Source organism: Macaca fascicularis, chromosome 1, assembly GCF_037993035.2.
Source record: "Macaca fascicularis isolate 582-1 chromosome 1, T2T-MFA8v1.1".
Classification (NCBI taxonomy): Eukaryota; Metazoa; Chordata; class Mammalia; order Primates; family Cercopithecidae; genus Macaca; species Macaca fascicularis.
In genome coordinates this window covers 11,492,680-11,512,955 of record NC_088375.1, presented here as the reverse complement: position 1 = coordinate 11,512,955, position 20,276 = coordinate 11,492,680, and the positions used below count along the sequence as shown (strand labels likewise).

The window sequence follows — 20,276 nt, the reverse complement described above, 5'->3', positions numbered from 1 at the left end:
GTGGAAAATCAGAAGAGTAGCTCTTTAACTTCCCTAGTCTAAGATTCTGTAAAATTGAACCAAAATGCCTCCCTCACAGAGATTTTCTAAGTGTTAAACGAGGTAAAACACTTGCTGTTGCCTGACGCAGTAGATGTTCACTATGTATTCATTTTCGCTCCCTTTCTTCTCTGGCAAATTTGCTGTCTCAGCCATTTTTTCGTCCTTTCTGTTCCAATATTCCCTCTTCTTTTTGCCTCTTACCATACATTGGAATGAGGGAAGGGACATTTACTGAAATTAATGGAGGAAAGTCTTAGGAAACAGTGGGGTCTACATTTTTGAGTGGTTTGGAAAGGAAGGAGCAGAACAGAAATATCTTCTGTAGCAAAGAAGGGGTGGTCTTCAGATCTGAGGGATAGAGATGAGTTGGGAAATCTAACCTTACATAAAATTAACTAAGTAGCTGATCTTTGGACAAAGAGCATCTAATGAATACCATCTGAAGAGAGGTATAGATTCAGGTCCTTGGCTTACATAATTTATTCTAATGAATGATCTACTTAGTTTAGACACATTTCTCAGCATTATTAACATTAACTTTGTTCCAACAGACAACTGAGACCTTCTATGATGCAGCACTTACTCAGAAGATTAGTATTTGATGTTCCATTATTAAATGAACATGCAAAGATGCCTCTTAAAGTAAGTATAGGAAATGTGTGTAGATATTTGATGACTGGTTTCTCTGACTTTATTTTCTATGACAACATATACATTCCTTAGATACATCATGCTTGATGCTGGAAAATGTCTCCCAATTATTGAAATGGGCATTTAGAAGTTATAGGAATGTATATATCAACTTTAAATAAATAAGTTCTATAAGATTATAGAAATCTTAACAATGATTTCAGTATAAACAATGGAAATAGAAATCAACGGGAAAAAGAAAAAGGACCACAGGGAAAATAAAAGCCAAGATATTCTTAAGTTGGAAAACATGGTAATAGGCCTGGCCTAAAATATTATTAGAAACCTTGAGGGATAAAGACCAGGCTTTAAAGACAACATTTTCTAAGTTAATAATCACATGACAGGCTCCAAATGTCACTTCATAGGGTTAAAAATAACCTCTCTGTATATGCAATTATAGTTTGTCACACAGTATAGAAAAATCACTGGTATTTTCTCTAGATTTATTGTTCTGTTCAGGATCAAGTCTCATTCTATCTTACTGAGTTGGGAATGTTTTCTTGTCCTTTAATATCATAATCTAGACTCAGAATATAGAATACAGTGTTTGCATCAAAGTTATATAGTAATGTGATGGATTTTTTAATGGATGGCCACTCTGCAATGCCATCCAGTAGCATTATTTTTTCCCCAATGGCTACCCAGTACTAATGCTGAAGAAGTATGAGATATGAAGAGTCTATATGTAGCTGTTACAGTAAAAGCATCCTGGATATTTAGCAAAAGTAATCTTTCTGTGTGAAAACTGACTTTGTTTTAATCAATCTAGATACATTAGTGAATTAGATAAAATAAATTATATTCTTGCTAAAAATTCTGCTTTTATGTTTTTTGTCATCTAGAATGGTCCTTGTCTTGCAAAATTTTTTGATACAAATGAGCTGGAAAATTCATGAAAAAAGATACAGTCTCATGCTGTTACCCTTATGCAATAAAACTCTCTTACATTAGAGATATGTCAGTGTGAAGCCAAGCATATTAGATCTCAGTATTTCATCATTTGTGACTCCTAAATTGTGTGGATGTGTGGATGTGTTCATTTTTTTGTAACTGAAAGGACAAGTAAATGAGTTGTAATATTTTAACAATAAGACATGCAGCCCACATTAGTAACAGTCATTCTTACGATTTATTTTCTTCCTTAGATATCGGAAAGAGTCCAAATATGTATAGTCATATAGATCAGTTTATTAATTTGACAAATATAGATCAAAAATAAATTATCTAAAGAACTACCAAATAATTGAAAGATTCTCTGCTTGTCTTTGACATTCCAGTTTAGTTCTAAACAAGCAATATGCATAGGTGAAAATGCAAGGAGCAGTGCAGACAATCAGTAAAGTAATAAATTGCATCCGTAACCCCCAAAGAAATGTAGACAAAGAAGTGATCCAAGTAGAGTGGTTTTGGAAATTTACTTGGAGAATTAAGTACTGAGGCAAGCCATAGGGAGGCAGAGACAGAGCAAAAAGAATCACAGATGTATAGTTCCTTTATTGTGCTTCTGGGCCGTCCCGACATCAGTCCCTTCGTTTTACATGTGGATTGCAAGATATTAATAACAATTCATAAAATTATAAGTAAATGATTAATGTAGAACTCAGAGATACGTAGAATCCAAACAACCTCATAAAGACTGCTGTACAAGATATAGTTATTTGTAAAATTGGGCGTTTGGTCCTCATATTGCAATCAGTGTTAAATTTGAAAGAGACATAGTGTGTCAGTCGGGGTTCTCTAAAGGGGCAGAACTAATGGAATAGATGTATATATGAAGGGGAGTTTATTAAGGTTTATTAAGGAGTGCTGGCTCACACAGTCACCAGGTGAAGTCCCACAATAGACCATCTGCAAGTCGAGGGGCCGGGAAGCCAGTCCAGGTTCCAAAACCTTAAACGTAGGGAAGCCAACAGTGCAGCCTTCAGTCTGTGGCCAAAGAACCAAGAGCCCCCGGTAAATCACTGGCGTAGGTCCAAAAGCCTAAAAGCTGAAGAACTTGGAGTCTGATGTTCCAGGGCAGGAAGCACCCAGCACAGGAGAAAGATGAAGGCCAGAAGATTCAGCAAGTCCAGTCCTTCCGCATTCTTCTGCCTGCTTTTATCCTAGCCCTGTTGTCAGCTGATTAGATGGTGCCCACCTAGATTGAGGGTGGGTCTGTCTCTCCCTGTCCACCCACTGACTCAAATGTTAATGTCCTTTGTCAACACCCTCACAGACACACCCAGGATCAATACTCTGCATCCTTCAATCCAGTCAAGTTGACCCTCAATATTAACTATCACACGTAGTATACACGGTGATAGTATTCTCCAAGAGAGTTTACATGGGATTGAGCAATTTCACTTCAGTTGACCTTATAATGTAGCATTACAGTGTCTTATGAGGAGAAATGAAAAAAAAAAAATCCAAAAGGTTTTGATAGCTCATTGCTTTTGTAACTGTTTTCCTACATAGCTGCTGACAAATCATTATGAAAGATGCTGGAAATATTACTGCCTGCCTGGAGGGTGGGGAAACTTTGGTGCTGCCTCAGAAGAAGAACTTCATTTATCAAGAAAGTTGTTCTGGGGCATTTTTGATGCCCTGTCTCAAAAGGTAATTTAAGATTTTGTGGGTTCGTTTGTATCAGTACAATGGCACAAAGCCACACATTCTTAGTAAGATAGTATTCCTAGTTGAATACTGTCTTTGCTAACCAAGACACATATGGCTTTATTTTTTCTCTTTTCTCAACTTCATAATAAATGTTGAAAATGCAATTTATATTTATTTTTCTTAATCATTATGGTAGCATTTTCCTTGTGATCACAACACTGTTTCTGAATGTCAAATGGCTAAGCAGTTCAGGAAATTATGCACAGGGTTGATAAGTTTCTGGCGCATTTGGACTCAGACTCTCCCTAGTCCCATCTCCAATCTTATAAAGGCCAAAGAAATTATATCCAATACAAAAATATAAAACATGAAATCTTATGTAATTGTAATATCCCGGTCTCCTGCTAAAGTCTCCAGCTTTGCTGCTATGGAGCTTTAGATACCTTCACTCAATGTTGCATTGCATATATGGCATTCCCTTATAGTTGCAAAATTTATAATGAATAGTTCCTGTGTTTTCAGATGGCTGGCAGGTGTTGATCTTAGAGAAAAGGCAGAACAACAAGTCTTGTATGTTCATGCTTAAATTAATCAAAATTAGTTTGAATTCCCAGATTGACATTATTAGATGATTGGAGTAGTATTACCACAAGTTTGCTACATAGTAGAGGAATATTTGTCTGCAATTACATTTGGTAGCAACACTTTAATGCTTTTTCTTACTGAATTTCCTTTGGTAAACTGAGTCCTTTTAAAATAATGTGTAAGTATTTTTTAGAATCATTTATGTTTATTTAACAATGAACATTTAAAGTGAAATAATTTAAATTATTACTTTTTTATTTTTTAGAAAATCTATAAATATAAATTTAACTTAATACTCAAATACCTCTTCCTATAAATTTTTATCATGCATACTTTCTATGGAATTTCTTTTCCAGCTCAGAATTTTATTTTTCAAACCTTTATAATGCAACATGGATCGGTTAAAATTTCTCACTCTCTAGAATGTTATGCTTTCTGTATTTTTCATGTATACTCATTATAATGTACAGGAATTATCTATAACTAACTATAAGTAATATAGTCCCTATTGACTGAAATGATGTTTATCTTGTAACGATATTTTACACGTTGACGATATTAAAGTTTACTTCATTTCCAATGTGTTGGAGAGTCAAAGATTTTATTCTCCTTAAACTGAAACTGCTGCAGCTTCTTTTATATTTGTAAATCTAGCTGCAGCTTCTTTTATGTTTGATGGGGTTTTAGGCTCTGTGTTTCATTTTCTAGAAAAAGAATTATCAGAGAGTTCAGTTAGCCCAGGGTAATTCAGATTTTCTTCTGCAACCTTCTGTAGCCCTGATGATCATGCTGACAACTTTTGCTATATAGTAATTTCTTTTTTGGTCCTCCATTTTTCCCAGAAATATGAACAAGAGCTTTTCAAACTGGCACTGCCTTGCCTGAGTGCAGTTGCGGGAGCTTTGCCTCCAGACTACATGGAGTCAAATTATGTCAGTATGATGGAAAAACAGTCATCAATGGATTCTGAAGGGAACTTTAACCCACAACCTGTTGATACCTCAAAGTATGGACTCTTTCTATTGCAGCAGATTTTTATTGTAAATGATGTGTGAAGTCTGAAATTGAATAAGGTACTAAAGTGAACTTTCTCTAATACATGCCCCCTTTGAATTGGTATCCTTTTAATAGGGGTCCTTTTAATTTATAAAATGATAGTAATAATAATGATTATACTAATATCAGAAATAGATAAGATGTACCTTCGAGGATATTTTTAACACAATCAAGACTCTGTATATGTAATATCTATAATAGAATTAAGAAAGTCTGTCAGTTATATTTTTAGTTGAAAAATTACCCTAAATGTTTAATAGTAACTACGAATCAACCTCTATATAACATCTTTTACTTAGGATATTCCCAGCATGCACTGCAAAGCTGTTTCTGTGAGTGGCAAGGGAATCCCTTCACCCATCACTACATCTCAGCAAGGTCCAGGGTTCACAGCTGATGTTCAACTTGATAAAACACAGCACGAGATGGAAGGGAATATCGAATGAGAATTTTTCTGGAAAATTCAGCATGCAGTTAGAATGCAGTTTAACAACCAAAACCAAAGATGAAACAACATTCTTTAACATTATGAAACTTGTTACATGTACTTAGTTGCAACAATTGTTCTACGGATAGGATGTTTGGGAACTTCAGGTGTTTGAAGTCTGAGCATTTTGTTGTTGTTGTTACTGTTTTTAAGTAGGATCATGGTTCTCCATGTGCAAGGAAAGCTGCCTCTTCATGCCACATTCTCTTACTGATTCCATGGTGCTCAGCAAGATCAGTTTTAGCAAGGTAGACACTTGGTAGTTCTTATCCACGGCTTCTGAATTTGCTTGGGAGTTCAACTTTGAGGCTTCTGAGTGGCCCCCAGCTGATTTAGCTTCCATAACCAGATCAGAATTTCAACCTGAGTGGTATGCCATTAGTTTGATAATGCCTTAAATTTGCATGTTTGGTCTTTGATGACAGTCCTGTGAGAAAAGACCCTTTCCCCCATCCCCCAGTATTTGGCTTATGTGATTGATCTTTTGTATCTCCTCCGAAGTAAGTAAACCAATATATCACATGTTCACATTCCTACATGGGTAAGTTTGTGGTTTGCTAACATATGATCTAACCTGAGATTTTTAAATATCAGAACAATGTCATGGTTTTGGTGTTGGTTCATTAAATCCAATTAATTAATAAGTGTGGGCATGGATATTAATTTACCTAGGCTTGCCCCTTTGGGGACTTCTTAACAGATACAGGTTTATGCGGTGATATCAATGATTTCTAGATGATTACAATTTTTTATATATTGCTTCTTAGGTATGTGTATGTCTTATAGTTCAATTACTGTTAACTGCTGGAAAACAACAACAAACCATCTTATACTAGATTTTATGTAGAATTGTGTTCTCAAAGTTAATACTTTAATAAGATATATTCATTAATGAATAGAATTTTTTATATATATTTGATTTTCCATTCATAGATACGTTTTAAGCCTTAGATTTACCATCAGACTTGGTCATCATTTGCATGTCCTCAACATCAAGGAACTAAATATTCATTTAAACACAAAAGGAGTCAAGAGTAAATATTAACAAAAAGCAGAAGTTAATTATTTTCCCTATAGTTAATTCTAGTAACATTTACGCTGTTATTTGTGGACCATGAATATTTAAAAATTTTAACACATCACTACTAAATTTAGTGCTTGTATTTTCTTTGTTGTGTAATATATTGTCCTAATCTTTGAATGTATTTAATTATTTCAATTTATGTATTTAATAATAATTGTTATTATAGTTTTATGATATTTAATTTGTTATGTTAGCACATAAACTATGAATCAATATAAGATGAGCAGATAGAACATTATCTGCTTGACTTTTCTTATATTGTTCTGAAAATAGAAAAATGTAATTCTTTGTTAACAGTAGTGTTTAACAGTTAAAATTGAATGAGATATAAGCATTCATTAGCTGTGAGTAAATTATTAATATGATTCCTGTAAATTCTGTGAAAATCAAGCTCTTTTGTCTTTGCTTTTCTCATAGTATTACAATTCCTGAGAAGTTGGAATACTTCATTAACAAATATGCAGAACACTCGCATGACAAATGGTCAATGGACAAGGTAAAAAGAGAATTACATTCTTATTCAGTAGTCATTATTAATGACTGGTCACTGTTCAATACTTCTGACCATGACAGTGTTCTCTTTTAAAATGAGAACTTGATCTAAATTAGGAAAAAATACTTAATTACAATTAGCTTATATAATAATATAATATTTAGCTAGCTCTATCATTAACACAAATATAATACACTTATGAATAAGCACTATTTTAAGCTTTCAAAAGATCTATTAATTACATTATAAATATAGTTGCTATAACATATATTGTTTATCGGAGTAAAAAGCAATAATCACCAAGGGCTTCAGGAGGAAATGGTGACCCCCGTTCAGAATTCACCTTTTAAGGAAACTTTGGTTTCATATGTAGGTTTTTTGGGTTTATTTTTTGAGTCCTGTTCTGCCACCCAGGCTGGAGTGCAGTGGTGTGATCATACTTCACTGCATCCTGGAACTACTGGGGTCAAGCGATCCTCTTGCCTCAACCTCCTGAATAGTTGGGACTACAGGTGCACACCACCATACCTGGCTAATTGTTAATATTTTTTATAGAGATGAGATCTTGCTATGTTGCCCAGGCTGGTCTCCAACTGTTGGCCTCAAGCAGTTGTTCAGCCAGCCTCAGCCTTCCAAACTGCTGAGATTACAGGCATGAGCCACCATGCCTGGCCAGGTTTTAGGTATAGTTCTATATCAGATAAAATCTTGAGAATTCTTAATCAGGATTTAACAATTATTTACCTTTTCTATTCTTCTGTTGCATTTCTTACTACCAACTAGATCTGCAGTTTACTAAAAATAGATTACATTGGCCAGGTGACTTTTTTGTGTGTTTTCAAGAAAAACAACACAAATGAGAAAACTAAAGTAGCTGCATCTATAAGATAATTTCTACATATTATGAGATTTTCTAAAGGAAATCTTATGCCTGAATATTCACGTTTAAGTTGAGCTCAGTCTAAACTTGACAGAGGATAAAGTAGGTTCATCAGAGGAGTTGAGTTGAGATGGTTCAAGAACCTAAAATACTCATATACTGTTTTGGTAAAATGAAAATCAGACACCAAAGGTTGCTTCCAGAGGATGTGTATGCTTCGTAACAAATCAAGATCATCATGCTAGAGATGGCATATTGAGTTTCAAACATTGCCCTGGCCAGTCAGTTTTTCAGTCCCTCTAAGAAACCCTTTTTTGCTGGTTTTGATAAGTATCTGGTTCTTCGTTCAGTAACTGATTTACTACGTAAGTCAGTAAGGATCTATCTTACAAAAAAACTCCACTAAGTACTGAGTGGGTGGAGTTGGTGATGGAGAGGAATATTACAGGAAGGTATTCCAGTCTAATTACTCAGACTCTGTAGGCAGACGAGAAATGATATAGGGAAATGGCGATATGTACAAATGGGCAAAATAATATGGAATGAATGTGTTGAGAGAAAATTTGATGAAAGAATGGATAAAACAGGTGGCATTATTCAGAGAAGACTCTGAGATGCATACTCTAGTTTTCCTATTTAAAATGCATGTTTTTTATTTACACTTCACAGGTGGGGTCCCAAGATGGGTCAGAATAGATATCCTTGGGACCATGCATCCCTGTAGCCTCCTCCTGTGGGAATGCTTATCGGCACAATTGCAAGACCTTGGTCTGTTTAAGGAAGATTGGGTGCTTCTAGTCTCTGGATAAAAAGACTTGTTCCAGATGATTACTGAAAATACATCATGCAAAACATCCATGCAACAAAACTGTACATTTACTCCCTGAATCTGAAATTTAAAATAAAAGAAAATAACATTGATTAGGATGGATATCTTTATAGTGACTTATGCTGGATAAAATTTCAATCTTAACCCTTACTTTAGTTCACTTTAGGTTTATTTTATCAAACATGCACTTAAACACCTGTATATGTACACCCTCTAAAATTAACACATGTAAAACAATTTTTAATGTTTGCCTTTTTTTTTAGTTGGCAAATGGATGGATTTATGGAGAAATATATTCAGACTCTTCTAAGGTTCAACCATTAATGAAGCCATACAAGCTATTGTCTGAAAAGGTGAGGATTTTTTGTTTTAGTTTGTAAAGTTTTTATTCTTTTGGAAAATATTTTTCTTTGTTACATATTTTTATATTAAAATGACTTCTTTATTTTAAAGTTGGTATTTTTTCTTCCAAGGCCCCATTTTTAAAAAACTTCTTATATTTTGTCTTTTCTTCTCCATTCTTATTTTCTGTCAGCATTTCTGTGTTTATTCTCTTCTCTCCTTAACATTTTTCTTTTCCTTTTTGGTTTTTATTCCTCTTCCATATTTTTAAGTACTTTAAAAAATCTTCTTACCATGTTTAAAAGTTTCTTGATGAGTAATGACAAAGTAATAATGTGCTTATTATGTATAGGTTTTCATATATTTGACTTCTTTGGGGAAAAAAATGAATATCTTGACAAATGAAGTGAAAAGGATTTCACTTCATTGTGAGTCACATGTATATTACATAAGCTGTCCTTTTGTTCTGTGTCTCTCGTTTGTAGTTTCTGTGTTAGGTCCTAGGAACCAGGTCCGCTAAAGGAAATTGACCTTGATGCTATATAATGAACAAAGTGAGGATCCCTCTTAGTAACATTAGTAAAACTAGATCTCTGCTCACACTCTGCTTTTAGAATTTTACTTTCCTTTTTTATTTTTAAATAAGCTATGCACATCAAATTTTTAAAAAGTGAAGGCAGTCTATTCAAGAGCAAAGCGTTACTTAACGTTTTTATTTACATTCATAATGTATCTGTTGTTTTTTGGTTTTTCTTCTCTAGGAAAAAGAAATTTATCGCTGGCCAATCAAAGAATCTTTAAAAACTATGCTGGCTTGGGGCTGGAGAATTGAAAGAACTCGAGAGGGAGACAGCATGGCCCTTTACAACCGGACTCGTCGTATTTCTCAGACAAGCCAGGTAAGAATTCATCATGGTGATGAATCAACTGCTTATGTTATGGACTAAATAATTTTGTTAAATTTAATTATTGGGTTTTTCTTAAAAAATAATTTGAAAATTCTGAAGACTCACAAAATTTAGAAGGGAGAGAAAAAAGCTATATTACCTTTTCTTTAGTTTCAAGGGAGGTTAAATGATGATTAAGTTACTGGACTTTATGTACAAGCCTTCCGTTTTCTGGCTAGTATAGAAGAAGTAACCAGCTGTAGGACATGGGTGAAGCTGGAAACCATCATTCTCAGCAAACTAACACAGGAACAGAAAACCAAACACCACATGTTCTCACTCATAAGTGGGAGTTGAATAATGAGAACACATGGACACAGGGAGGGGAACATCACACACCAGGACCTGTCGTGGGGTGGGGAGCTAGGGGAGGGAAAGCATTAAGAGAAATACCTAATGTAGGTGATGGGTTGATGGGTGCAGCAAACCACCATGGCATGTGTATACCTATGTAACAAACCTGCACGTTCTGCACAAGTACCCCAGAACTTAAAGTATAATAAAACATTTAAAAAAGAAGAAGAAGTACTCAGTTGTAAGGTCCTGAAGTTTTCCTAATGGAAACAGCACATCATGTTCATTCGCTACAGTTAGTTTGTCTATGAAGCTTTCTTCTCATTTCCAGTGGGATCTGAGGGTTGGTTCTCAGGAAAGAGTAGGATGTTCAGACAGTCATGATCCAGATCTAGAACGCACAGGGGTGCTCCTGTCTGCAGAGGGCAGGTATACAGCCACACAGGCAGAGCAAGAATTCACAGAAGATGTTGCTACTGGACCATGTCAAGGGAGTTCAACCAACAAGCAAGACTCTACCCATAGGTCTTAGGTGCTCAAGGTGGCAAGAGTAAGGCACAGCCTTGATGTGGAAAAGCTGGGGTTCAGGGTGGACACCAAATGCCACCCATTAACGTTTAGTCACAAGGTCATGTGAGCTGCTTACCTTTGACCCTCTCATTTCTCCTGGGAGCTAAACCTGTCATTATTCTTTTCTTGACCCCTCAACTCACTATATATGTGGTTTACACCAAATGTTGTTTATTATTGCTATTTACACAGATATCCTTTTTTTGAAAAAAAAAATGAGGGTCTAACAGCATGTGCTTCACATGCTCCATAGTTGAAATAGACTTTTTTTTGTATCATTTCAAATTTTTTTTTTTTTATACCTTAAGTTCTAGGGTACATGTGCACAACATGCAGGTTTGTTACATATGTATACATGTGCCATGTTGGTGTGCTGAACCCATCAACTCGTCATTTACATTAGGTATATCTCCTAATGCTATCCCTCCCCACCTCCCTCCCCACAATAGGACCCGGTGTGTGATGATCCCCTTCCTGTGTCCAAGTGATCTCATTGTTCAATTCCCACCTATGAGTGAGAACATGCGGTGTTTGGTTTTCTGTTCTTGTGGTAGTTTGCTGAAAATGATGGTTTCCAGCTGCATCCATGTCCCTACAAAGGACACGAACTCATCCTTTTCTATGGCTGCATAGTATTCCATGGTGTATATGTGCCACATTTTCTTAATCCAGTCTGTCACTGATGGACATTTGGGTTGATTCCAAGTCTTTGCTATTGTGAATAGTGCTGCAATAAACATACATGTGCATGTGTCTTTATAGCAGCATGACTTATAATCCTTTTGGTATATCCCCAGTAATGGGATGGCCGGGTCAAATGGTATTTCTAGTTCTAGATCCTTGAGGAATCGCCACACTGTTTTCCACAATGGTTGAATTAGTTTATAGTCCCACCAACAGTGTAAAAGTGTTCCCGTTTCTTTACATCCTCTCCAGCACCTGTTGTTTTCTGATTTTTTAATGATCGCCATTCTAACTGGTGTGAGATGGTATCTTATTGTGGTTTTGATTTGCATTTCTCTGATGGCTAGTGATGATGAGCATTTTTTCATGTGTCTGTTGGCTGTATGAATGTCTTCTTTTGAGAAATGTCTGTTCATATCCTTTGCCCACTTTTTGATGGGGTTGTTTGTTTTTTTTCTTGTAAATTTGTTTAAGTTCTTTATAGGTTCTGGATATTAGCCCTTTGTCAGATGAGTAGATTGCAAAAATTTTCTCCCATTCTGTAGGTTGCCTGTTCACTGTGATGGTAGTTTCTTTTGCTGTGCAGAAGCTCTTCAGTTTAATTAGATCCCATTTGTCAATTTTGGCTTTTGTTGCCGTTGCTTTTGGTGTTTTAGACATGAAGTCCTTGTCCATGCCTATGTCCTGAATGGTATTACCTAGGTTTTCTTCTAGGGTTTTTGTGGTTTTAGGTCTAACATTTAAGTCTCTAATCCATCTTGAATTAATTTTCGTATAAGGAGTAAGGAAAGGATCTAGTTTCAGCTTTCTACTTATGGCTAGCCAATTTTCCCAGCACCATTTATTAAATAGGGAATCTTTTCCCCATTTCTTGTTTTGTCAGGTTTGTCAAAGATCAGATGGCTGTAGATGTGTGGTATTATTTCTGAGGACTCTGTTCTGTTCCATTGGTCTATATCTCTGTTTTAGTACCAGTACCATGCTGTTTTGGTTACTGTAGCCTTGTAGTATAGTTTGAAGTCAGGTAGCGTGATGCCTCCAGCTTTGTTCTTTTGGCTTAGGATTGTCTTGGCAACGCGGGGTCTTTTTTGGTTCCATGTGAACTTTAAAGCAGTTTTTTCCAATTTTGTGAAGAAAGTCATTGGTAGCTTAATGGGGATGGCATTGAATCTATAAATTACCTTGGGCAGTATGGCCATTTTCACAATATTGATTCTTCCTATCCATGGGCATGGTATGTTCTTCCATTTGTTTGTGTCCTCTTTTATTTTCGGTATTGATGGAACGTATCTCAAAATAATAAGAGCTATTTATGACAAACCCACAGCCAATATCATACTGAATGGGCAAAAACTGGAAGCATTCCCTTTGAAAACTGGCACAAGACAAGGATGCCCTCTCTCACCACTCCTGTTCAACATAGTATTGGAAGTTCTGGTTAGGGCAATCAGGCAAGAGAAGTAAATATAGGGTATTCAGTTAGGAAAAGAAGTCAAATTGTCCCTGTTTGCAGATGACATGATTGTATATTTAGAAAACCCCATTGTCTCAGCCCAAAATCTCCTTAAGCTGATAAGCAACTTCAGCAAAGTCTCAGGATACAAAATCAATGTGCAAAAATCACAAGCATTCTTATACACCAGTAACAGGCAAACAGAGAGCCAAATCATGAATGAACTCCCATTCACAATAGCTTCAAAGAGAATAAAATACCTAGGAATCCAACTTACAAGGGATGAAATATACTTTTAAATAAATTGAGTTCTGATTTGGGCATATTTTACATTAAATTGTCTTTGGGATGTATCATATATGGATGGAAACTATAAAAGTGTGTTTTATCTATTTTTTGTTTCTTTACGCTTTTCTAAGTAAAATAGCTTTTATTTTAATCTGTTTCAACAAATGCTGAGCACAAAATGCGTACTAGGCAATGAGAATACAGAGACAGCAAGACAATTGTAATCCTAAAAATCATAAAATAGTGTTAGATAAGGTCAAGTTAAATCTACTACAACATGGTACAGAAAGGGTGAGACTAGTGGTATGTACAAGGCACTACACAGTGTAGAGAAAGGGATGATTTTTAAAAATTATTCTGTAAGGCAGATAAGAAATAAGAAATTACTGCAAATGCAGATGACTTTAAGCTTCATGAAAAAAAGGGAGATTCTTCCACTGCTCTTAATAGCAAAAATTATGTACTCTAATTTAAAATCATATATATTTTATATCACCCCTCTTTCCCTTTCTCCTTTTTGTTCTAATAGTAAGCCCTTAATAGATCCTATTAACCCGTGGAATCATCTCTCGTGTCTTAGTGATTTTTACAGTGACATGTGATTTTTGAAATTTATTCTTAAATCTCGAATGTGATTTCAAAATATTAGGTGATGCTTGTGCCAGAGGCACAGTTTGTAAGGTAAGAGGAAGGGCTATGGAATTTCACCACTTGGGCTTAAATCCTAGTAGTGCTGCTTTCTAAAAATGTACATTTGGGTATTTGATCTCTGTTTGCCTCATTAAATGTGAACTCTTATTGTTACTATTGTTATGTCAGTATTTCTGTTGAAAGCATTTATTGAGGGCATTTCATTAGTGGTAAATGAAAAAGTATATTTGTGTTTGTAGCACTTTGGCCTGTAGGTAAGAAAGAAAGAATAGTTCTGTCAGCCTCAGAAATGGGGAGCAATATACACCGAAGGCCACAAATCTATGTATAACTCTTGCCATTATTTTCGCCCAAAGGTTCTTTAAGCATAAACCCATATTATTTCAAATATTAACATAGATTGTCATTTCTTCATTACTTATAGCTTTTTGTTTTTATAGCTTTTTGTTTTTCAACTATCATCTTGTTAAACTTCTTTGTCTTTTTTCTGTTACTGATTTCTTATGTGATTATAAAGCAATTTTCTATCATGTATAAACTCTTCTGACTAAAGGAACACTTTATAGCATCATTTTATATAAGGAATGTAAATGGATGAGTGAAGATCATGTGTAGATGTGATTCCGACCCTGAATGCACCAGCTTTTTTTTTTTTTTTTTTTAACTGGGGCTCAGCACTCCCTCAGGGACGTACAGGTGGCCCATGGTTAATGGCAGTATCTGGCACAGCCAGCCTGGGTTGACATTCTGGTCTCACCCCTGAGTACCTAGCTAGTTATGTGAGCTTGGGTAAACTGGTTAACCTCTGTATGCTGCAGTTTTCTCATCTTTAAAATGAAGCTGGTGTGAGTCTCTGCTTTGAAAGAATGTTGTGAGTGTTCTCGTTATGATGCTTATTAATCACTTAGTAACTGGCATACATTTCAATATAGGTGAGCCATAATTTTTGTCCTTACTATCTTTCTGTGGATCAATAACCTGATGAATGTCTTTTGTTTGCCATGAATACCAGAGGAAGACACGAATCCTGATTTCAGGAAATTTACCACCCACTTAGGGCTTTAGAATTTGCACATGTAAGACAAACATAAGGGTATGAATAACACCAGTATCAACTCGCCGGAATATACAATAGAGTATATAAGGGCTGATAAAAGTTACAAGAAGTTGATTGGAGAGGGGTTAACTGGGTGGATTTTGACCCCCTCCTTAGTAGGGATACTAAAGTCAACAGCAAAGAACATTTCTGACAATCTCAGGCATATCCCACAGGTTTTCAACAATTACTTGTTTACTCCCAAATTCCAATGCCTTACCTCATATCCATTTTTCAGTACTACAAATGTAGGATAAAAACTACTTAAAACAAATGAAAAAATAAGCTTATACCCTGGAACGGGAAGGGAGATTAGAATGAAACTTTTGGAACGTGTTACTTATCTAGAACTAAAATACGGGATAGGATAGAGGGATGATGCATTCATTCCTTCAGCAGATATTTATTGAGCACCCATTATGTATGCTGCATTGTCCTAAGCTTTTCAGATAGATCAGTGACAAAATGGACAAAAATCTCTGCTGTCCAGGAGCTTACATTCTAATGGGGGAAATAAGCAACGGATAGAAAGGCCAGGCATGGTGGCTCATGCTTGCAATCCCAGCACTATGGGAGGCTAAGGCAGCGGAATTGCTTGAGCCCAGGAGTTTGAAAGCAGCCTGGGTAATATGGCGAAACAACATCTCTACAAAAAATAGAAAAACTAGTCAGGTGTGGTTGCATGGCACACACCTGTAATCCCAACTACTCAGGAGGCTGAGGTGGGAGGATTGAATAAAGCCAGGAGGTTGAGGCTGCAGTGAACTGTGTTGGTGCCACTTCACTTCAGCCTAGATAACAGTGTAAGAGAGACTCTGTCTTCAGAAAAACAAGTTCTAGCTGTGCTGTGATAGAGTATGACAAATATCATGAAAAAAGAAAACAGCATAGAAAGGCAAATTGGGAGTGCAACAGGGAGATTTGGAAGGTGTTTGGAGGTGAGTTGCAATTTTAATATGGAGCTTTCAGGTATATTTCATCAGAAGGTGAATTGAATAAAAACCTGAAAGAGTTGAGGGAGTTACACAGATTTGGAGGAAGAATGTCCCAAACATTGCACATGTGCTAAGGTGGGAGTGTGTGGGAGATAAGGAAGTGAGCGAGGCTGGAATCCAGTGAGTAACATGAGGGTACAGTGGTCTCAGGGGCCAGGTCCTATAGGACACGGGGGACCATCTTAAGGACCTGGATAAGTGCTTTGGTGTTAGAATCACTTTCAAAATTTGGTGCTGCTGTTTGCTATCTACATAATACAGTTTATGACTTTTAAAATTATTTAATTTCTCTTGAGCCTCTTTTCTCTCATTTTAAAATGATAAAAAGTAATACCTACTGTTCAGAGTTGTTCTGAAGATGAAATGAGATAATCTGTGTGTCCCGATGACCACACACCTGGTAGTTGCTACTGCTGCTGTTAATGCTAATAAGATTAGTATGAATGTTAAACCCCCTGGCTCCAAGATGGTGCATAGTCCAGGGAACCTGAAATTGTGCAAGACTTGGCCAGTCTTCTGATTTCTGTGTATCTGAAGAAGAAAAACAGGCAATTAAAAGCATAAAAAGAATCTGTCCCTAAATAAGCAAATATTTACCTACATTATTAAAACTGGCCTCAAGAACTTAAAGTGAAAAACTTGTAAATTTCAGTTATATAAGGAAAATGGTTTAAGGGGAGATTAAATAGTGGGAAATCTATTTTAGGAACAAATAGAGTTATAGAGTTATTGCTATCAATAAAATTTGCAGAAAGTCTAATATAATTTGTCACCAGTTTTAAGACATACACTTGCCCTGTTTTAATATCTGTGAGATTGGGAATCATTTTATAATCTTAACATTAATGAGAGATGGTATGTGTCAGATGCTGGAAATATTAATAAAGCCCAGCCCGTGCCCACATATTTTTGCTGTACAGTGGAGAAGACATTGCTTAGGGAAGAACAAAATAAATAGTTTGGAAATGTAATTCTGACAACAAAATGGAGAATGAGTTAGAGAAGGATGAGACTGAAGGCAGAAAGATAGACTCCTGAGGGGGATGTTGTAGACATCCCAGAAAAACAACAAAAACCAAAAAATGTTGTATCTGAATTAGAGCAGAGACAGTGGAAACAGAACACCATGGTATGTCCCAGGGATATTTTTGAGGTAGACAGAATTTTGTGGCTGATACATGATAATAGATGAAGGGGAGTATATTAGTCTGTGTTTACGCTGCTGATAAGGACACACCTGAAACTGGGCAATTTACAAAGGAGGAGGTTTAATTGACTCACAGTTCCACGTGGTTGGAGAGGCCACACAATCGTGGTGGGAGGTGAAAGGCACATCTCACATGGCAGCAGACAAGAGAAGAATGAGGAGCCAAGCGAAAGAGGTCTCCCCTTATAAAACCACCAGATCTTGTGAGACTTATTCCCTACCACGAGAACGGTATGGAGGAAAGCACCCCCATGATTCAGTTATCTCCCGCTGGGTACCCCCCACAACATGATGGAATTATGGGGGCTACAATTCAAGATGAGATTTGGATGGGGACATTGACATGATGATGAAGGGGAATAATCTGAGATGATTGCCATGGATTCTAGCTTGTGTCCCCAAGTTGATAGCCGTGTTAGGTGAAGTAAAGACCATAGGAGTGCTGGGGACAGCAAGCAGAGAATAATGACTTTGATTTTGTATGTTGTGGTAGGCAAAATTATGACTCCCAAATATGTTCACCCACTCCTCACTACAACTGTATGGGAGCTATGGTGTTGATGGTAGTTATGTTAGTAGTGGTGGTAATGATAGTATACTAGCAGTGAGAATAGCTATTTACTAAAATCCCTGATCCATTCCTTTGTGTCAGGCACTTTGCTACGGGTTTTAAATCCATTACCTCATTTCATACCAGCCTTTGAAGCAGGTGGTCTATTTAGCATATTAAAAGAAAAAGTTCCACTTTGGGAGGCCGAGACGGGCGGATCACAAGGTCAGGAGATCGAGACCATCCTGGCGAACACAGTGAAACCCCGTCTCTACTAAAAAAATACAAAAAACTAGCCGGGCGAGGTGGCGGGCGCCTGTAGTCCCAGCTACTCGGGAGGCTGAGGCAGGAGAATGGCGTGAACCCGGGAGGCGGGGCTTGCAGTGAGCTGAGATCCGGCCACTGCACTCCAGCCTGGGCGACAGAGCGAGACTCCGTCTCAAAAAAAAAAAAAAAAGAAAAAGTTCAGACAAATTAAATTTAACAGAGTTTAACTGAGCAAAGAACCAGTGGCAGTCCCTGGAACCAGGACAGGTTCAGTGAGAGTCCGGGACTGCCATGTGGCCGGATAACATTTATAGACAAAAAGGGAAGTGATGCTCAGAAAACAGAAGTGAGGTACAGAAAAAGCTGGATTTATTCCAGCATGGTGTTTGCCTCCTTTAAACAAGGTTTGAACAGTGTCCTCATGGTGAAAGCACAGAAGCCAGGGTGCCGTCAAAACTGACCCGAAAGTTAAGTATCACTCATGAGCCTGTTATTAATTATAGCATATGTTACACTCACTTTTATTTTACAAGCATGATAGTGAGCTATATTTTCATTTTGTTTTTAGTTTGTTTTTTGTTTATGCATTTTTAATAAGAGAATATACACAATTATGAAATATATCACGGTATAGTTTTGGATTTATAAGCAGGAACCAGAGCTCATTTCTGTGGTACACTTTCACATAATATGCCATTGGGTGGAAGGAGGTAAGTGCCCAGGATGGTAGTGAAACTTCCTTAAAATTGATGAAGAGATATATTTCATTTTTTAAAAGCTTTAATTCAGAAATTAAAGAACTCTCTTCCTCGAGGATTTCCAAGTGCATTATTGAATACCGTATGACATACTATTATAATTTAAAAGTTAGTTGTACTTTATTCTAACATTTGACTCATGAAGACATTTGTAAATAGTGACATCTTTGATTAACTCTCGCTTGCTTGAGGAAGAGTAAATTTCATTGCAGCCATTTTGGATTTGTAAGAAACTAAAAAATGCAATGGTCCCCTGCGGAAGATAATGTTTCAACATTTTGGATTCATGGCACAATATGTTAAATTCTGATAGTTAATTTTCAGGATTGTCAATCATAAATCGTTTTCAGACACCCAAATATAATGTTAATGTGCGAGATGTGTTTACAACATCATTTTGTAAAGAAACTTGCCAGTTTTATCTGAGGAAACACTATGTTTGGAAGTTTGTGTTATATTTTTAAAGTGTAATTTAAGTCTCTCTTCACAAGGTTTTTAATGAGGCACTATTTTTTCACATGAATGATCTAGGTTTCTGTAGACGCTGCCCATGGTTACAGTCCCCGGGCCATTGACATGAGCAATGTTACGCTATCTAGAGACCTGCATGTAAGTACTATCAACTTTTAAAAATAGTCTCCAAATTTAATTTTTAAGAAGCATAACGTAATACTTTCCTGCATATATTTCACAGCGTGGTTTATTTGAATGTGGTGATCCTATAATGGATCCACGGAATTTATAGATTATATACTCTAATTTTTTAGTACTATCAAAATTGATAGCTGGGTGTGGTGGCACACACCTATAGTCCCAGCTACTTGGGAGGCTGAGGCAGGAGAATCACTTGGACCTGGGAGGCGGAGGTTGCAGTGAGCTGAGATTGCACCACTGCACTCCAGCCTGAGTGACAGAGTGAGACTCCCTCTCAAAGAAAAAAAAAAAAAAAAAAGAAGTTGATACAACTTTTTCTAGGATGTTTCAGCCATATAACATATTTTCCTTAAAGATAGATAATAGCCATTTAAAAATCTCTATGTTAAATAGTTGTGTGTGAGAAGAAAGTAAATAGTTAATAATGCTCTGCGCAAGGGCCACTTTCTTTTAAGTTTTCCCTGAGAAATTGATTGCATTTGCAATCCTTATTGCTCCATTCATAGTCTCCTCTGTTCTTTTTTGTCACCAAGGAACCTACTTTGAAATAGCAGATTTGAAAGTAAGATAAAATTTATTGCCTTGAGACATAAAGTTAATAGGTCAATTTGGTGTTTAAATAACATATTAGCATTGTTGGTAACTGTATCGTTCCAAGAGAAATAAGAATGAAAATATAAAATGTACATATTGTTAAATTGTTTTGTTTGCCATTTGTTATTGCTCCCATATGAATGTCTTAAAATGACACAGTAAACTTGAAAATCAAATGTAAA

The 20,276-nt window shown here is 36.3% G+C and overlaps 1 protein-coding gene across 10 annotated transcripts in view; it reads left to right on the top strand.

Annotated features, from left to right (window-relative positions):
• The window catches only part of RYR2 (ryanodine receptor 2), a 787,495-nt gene that overhangs the window by 599,674 nt on the left and 167,545 nt on the right, over positions 1-20,276 (top strand). For 9 of the 10 annotated variants that reach the window (XM_065543167.2, XM_065543147.2, XM_074038447.1 and 6 more), the window contains 7 exons: positions 594-684; positions 3,190-3,330; positions 4,758-4,921; positions 6,960-7,038; positions 9,008-9,097; positions 9,848-9,985; positions 19,378-19,455. In XM_065543167.2, coding sequence (XP_065399239.1) covers positions 594-684; positions 3,190-3,330; positions 4,758-4,921; positions 6,960-7,038; positions 9,008-9,097; positions 9,848-9,985; positions 19,378-19,455 — 781 coding nt within the window. Of the gene's footprint in view, positions 1-593; positions 685-3,189; positions 3,331-4,757; positions 4,989-6,959; positions 7,039-9,007; positions 9,098-9,847; positions 9,986-19,377; positions 19,456-20,276 lie in introns of those variants that run through there. The other variant, XR_012434021.1, reaches the window with a different exon arrangement.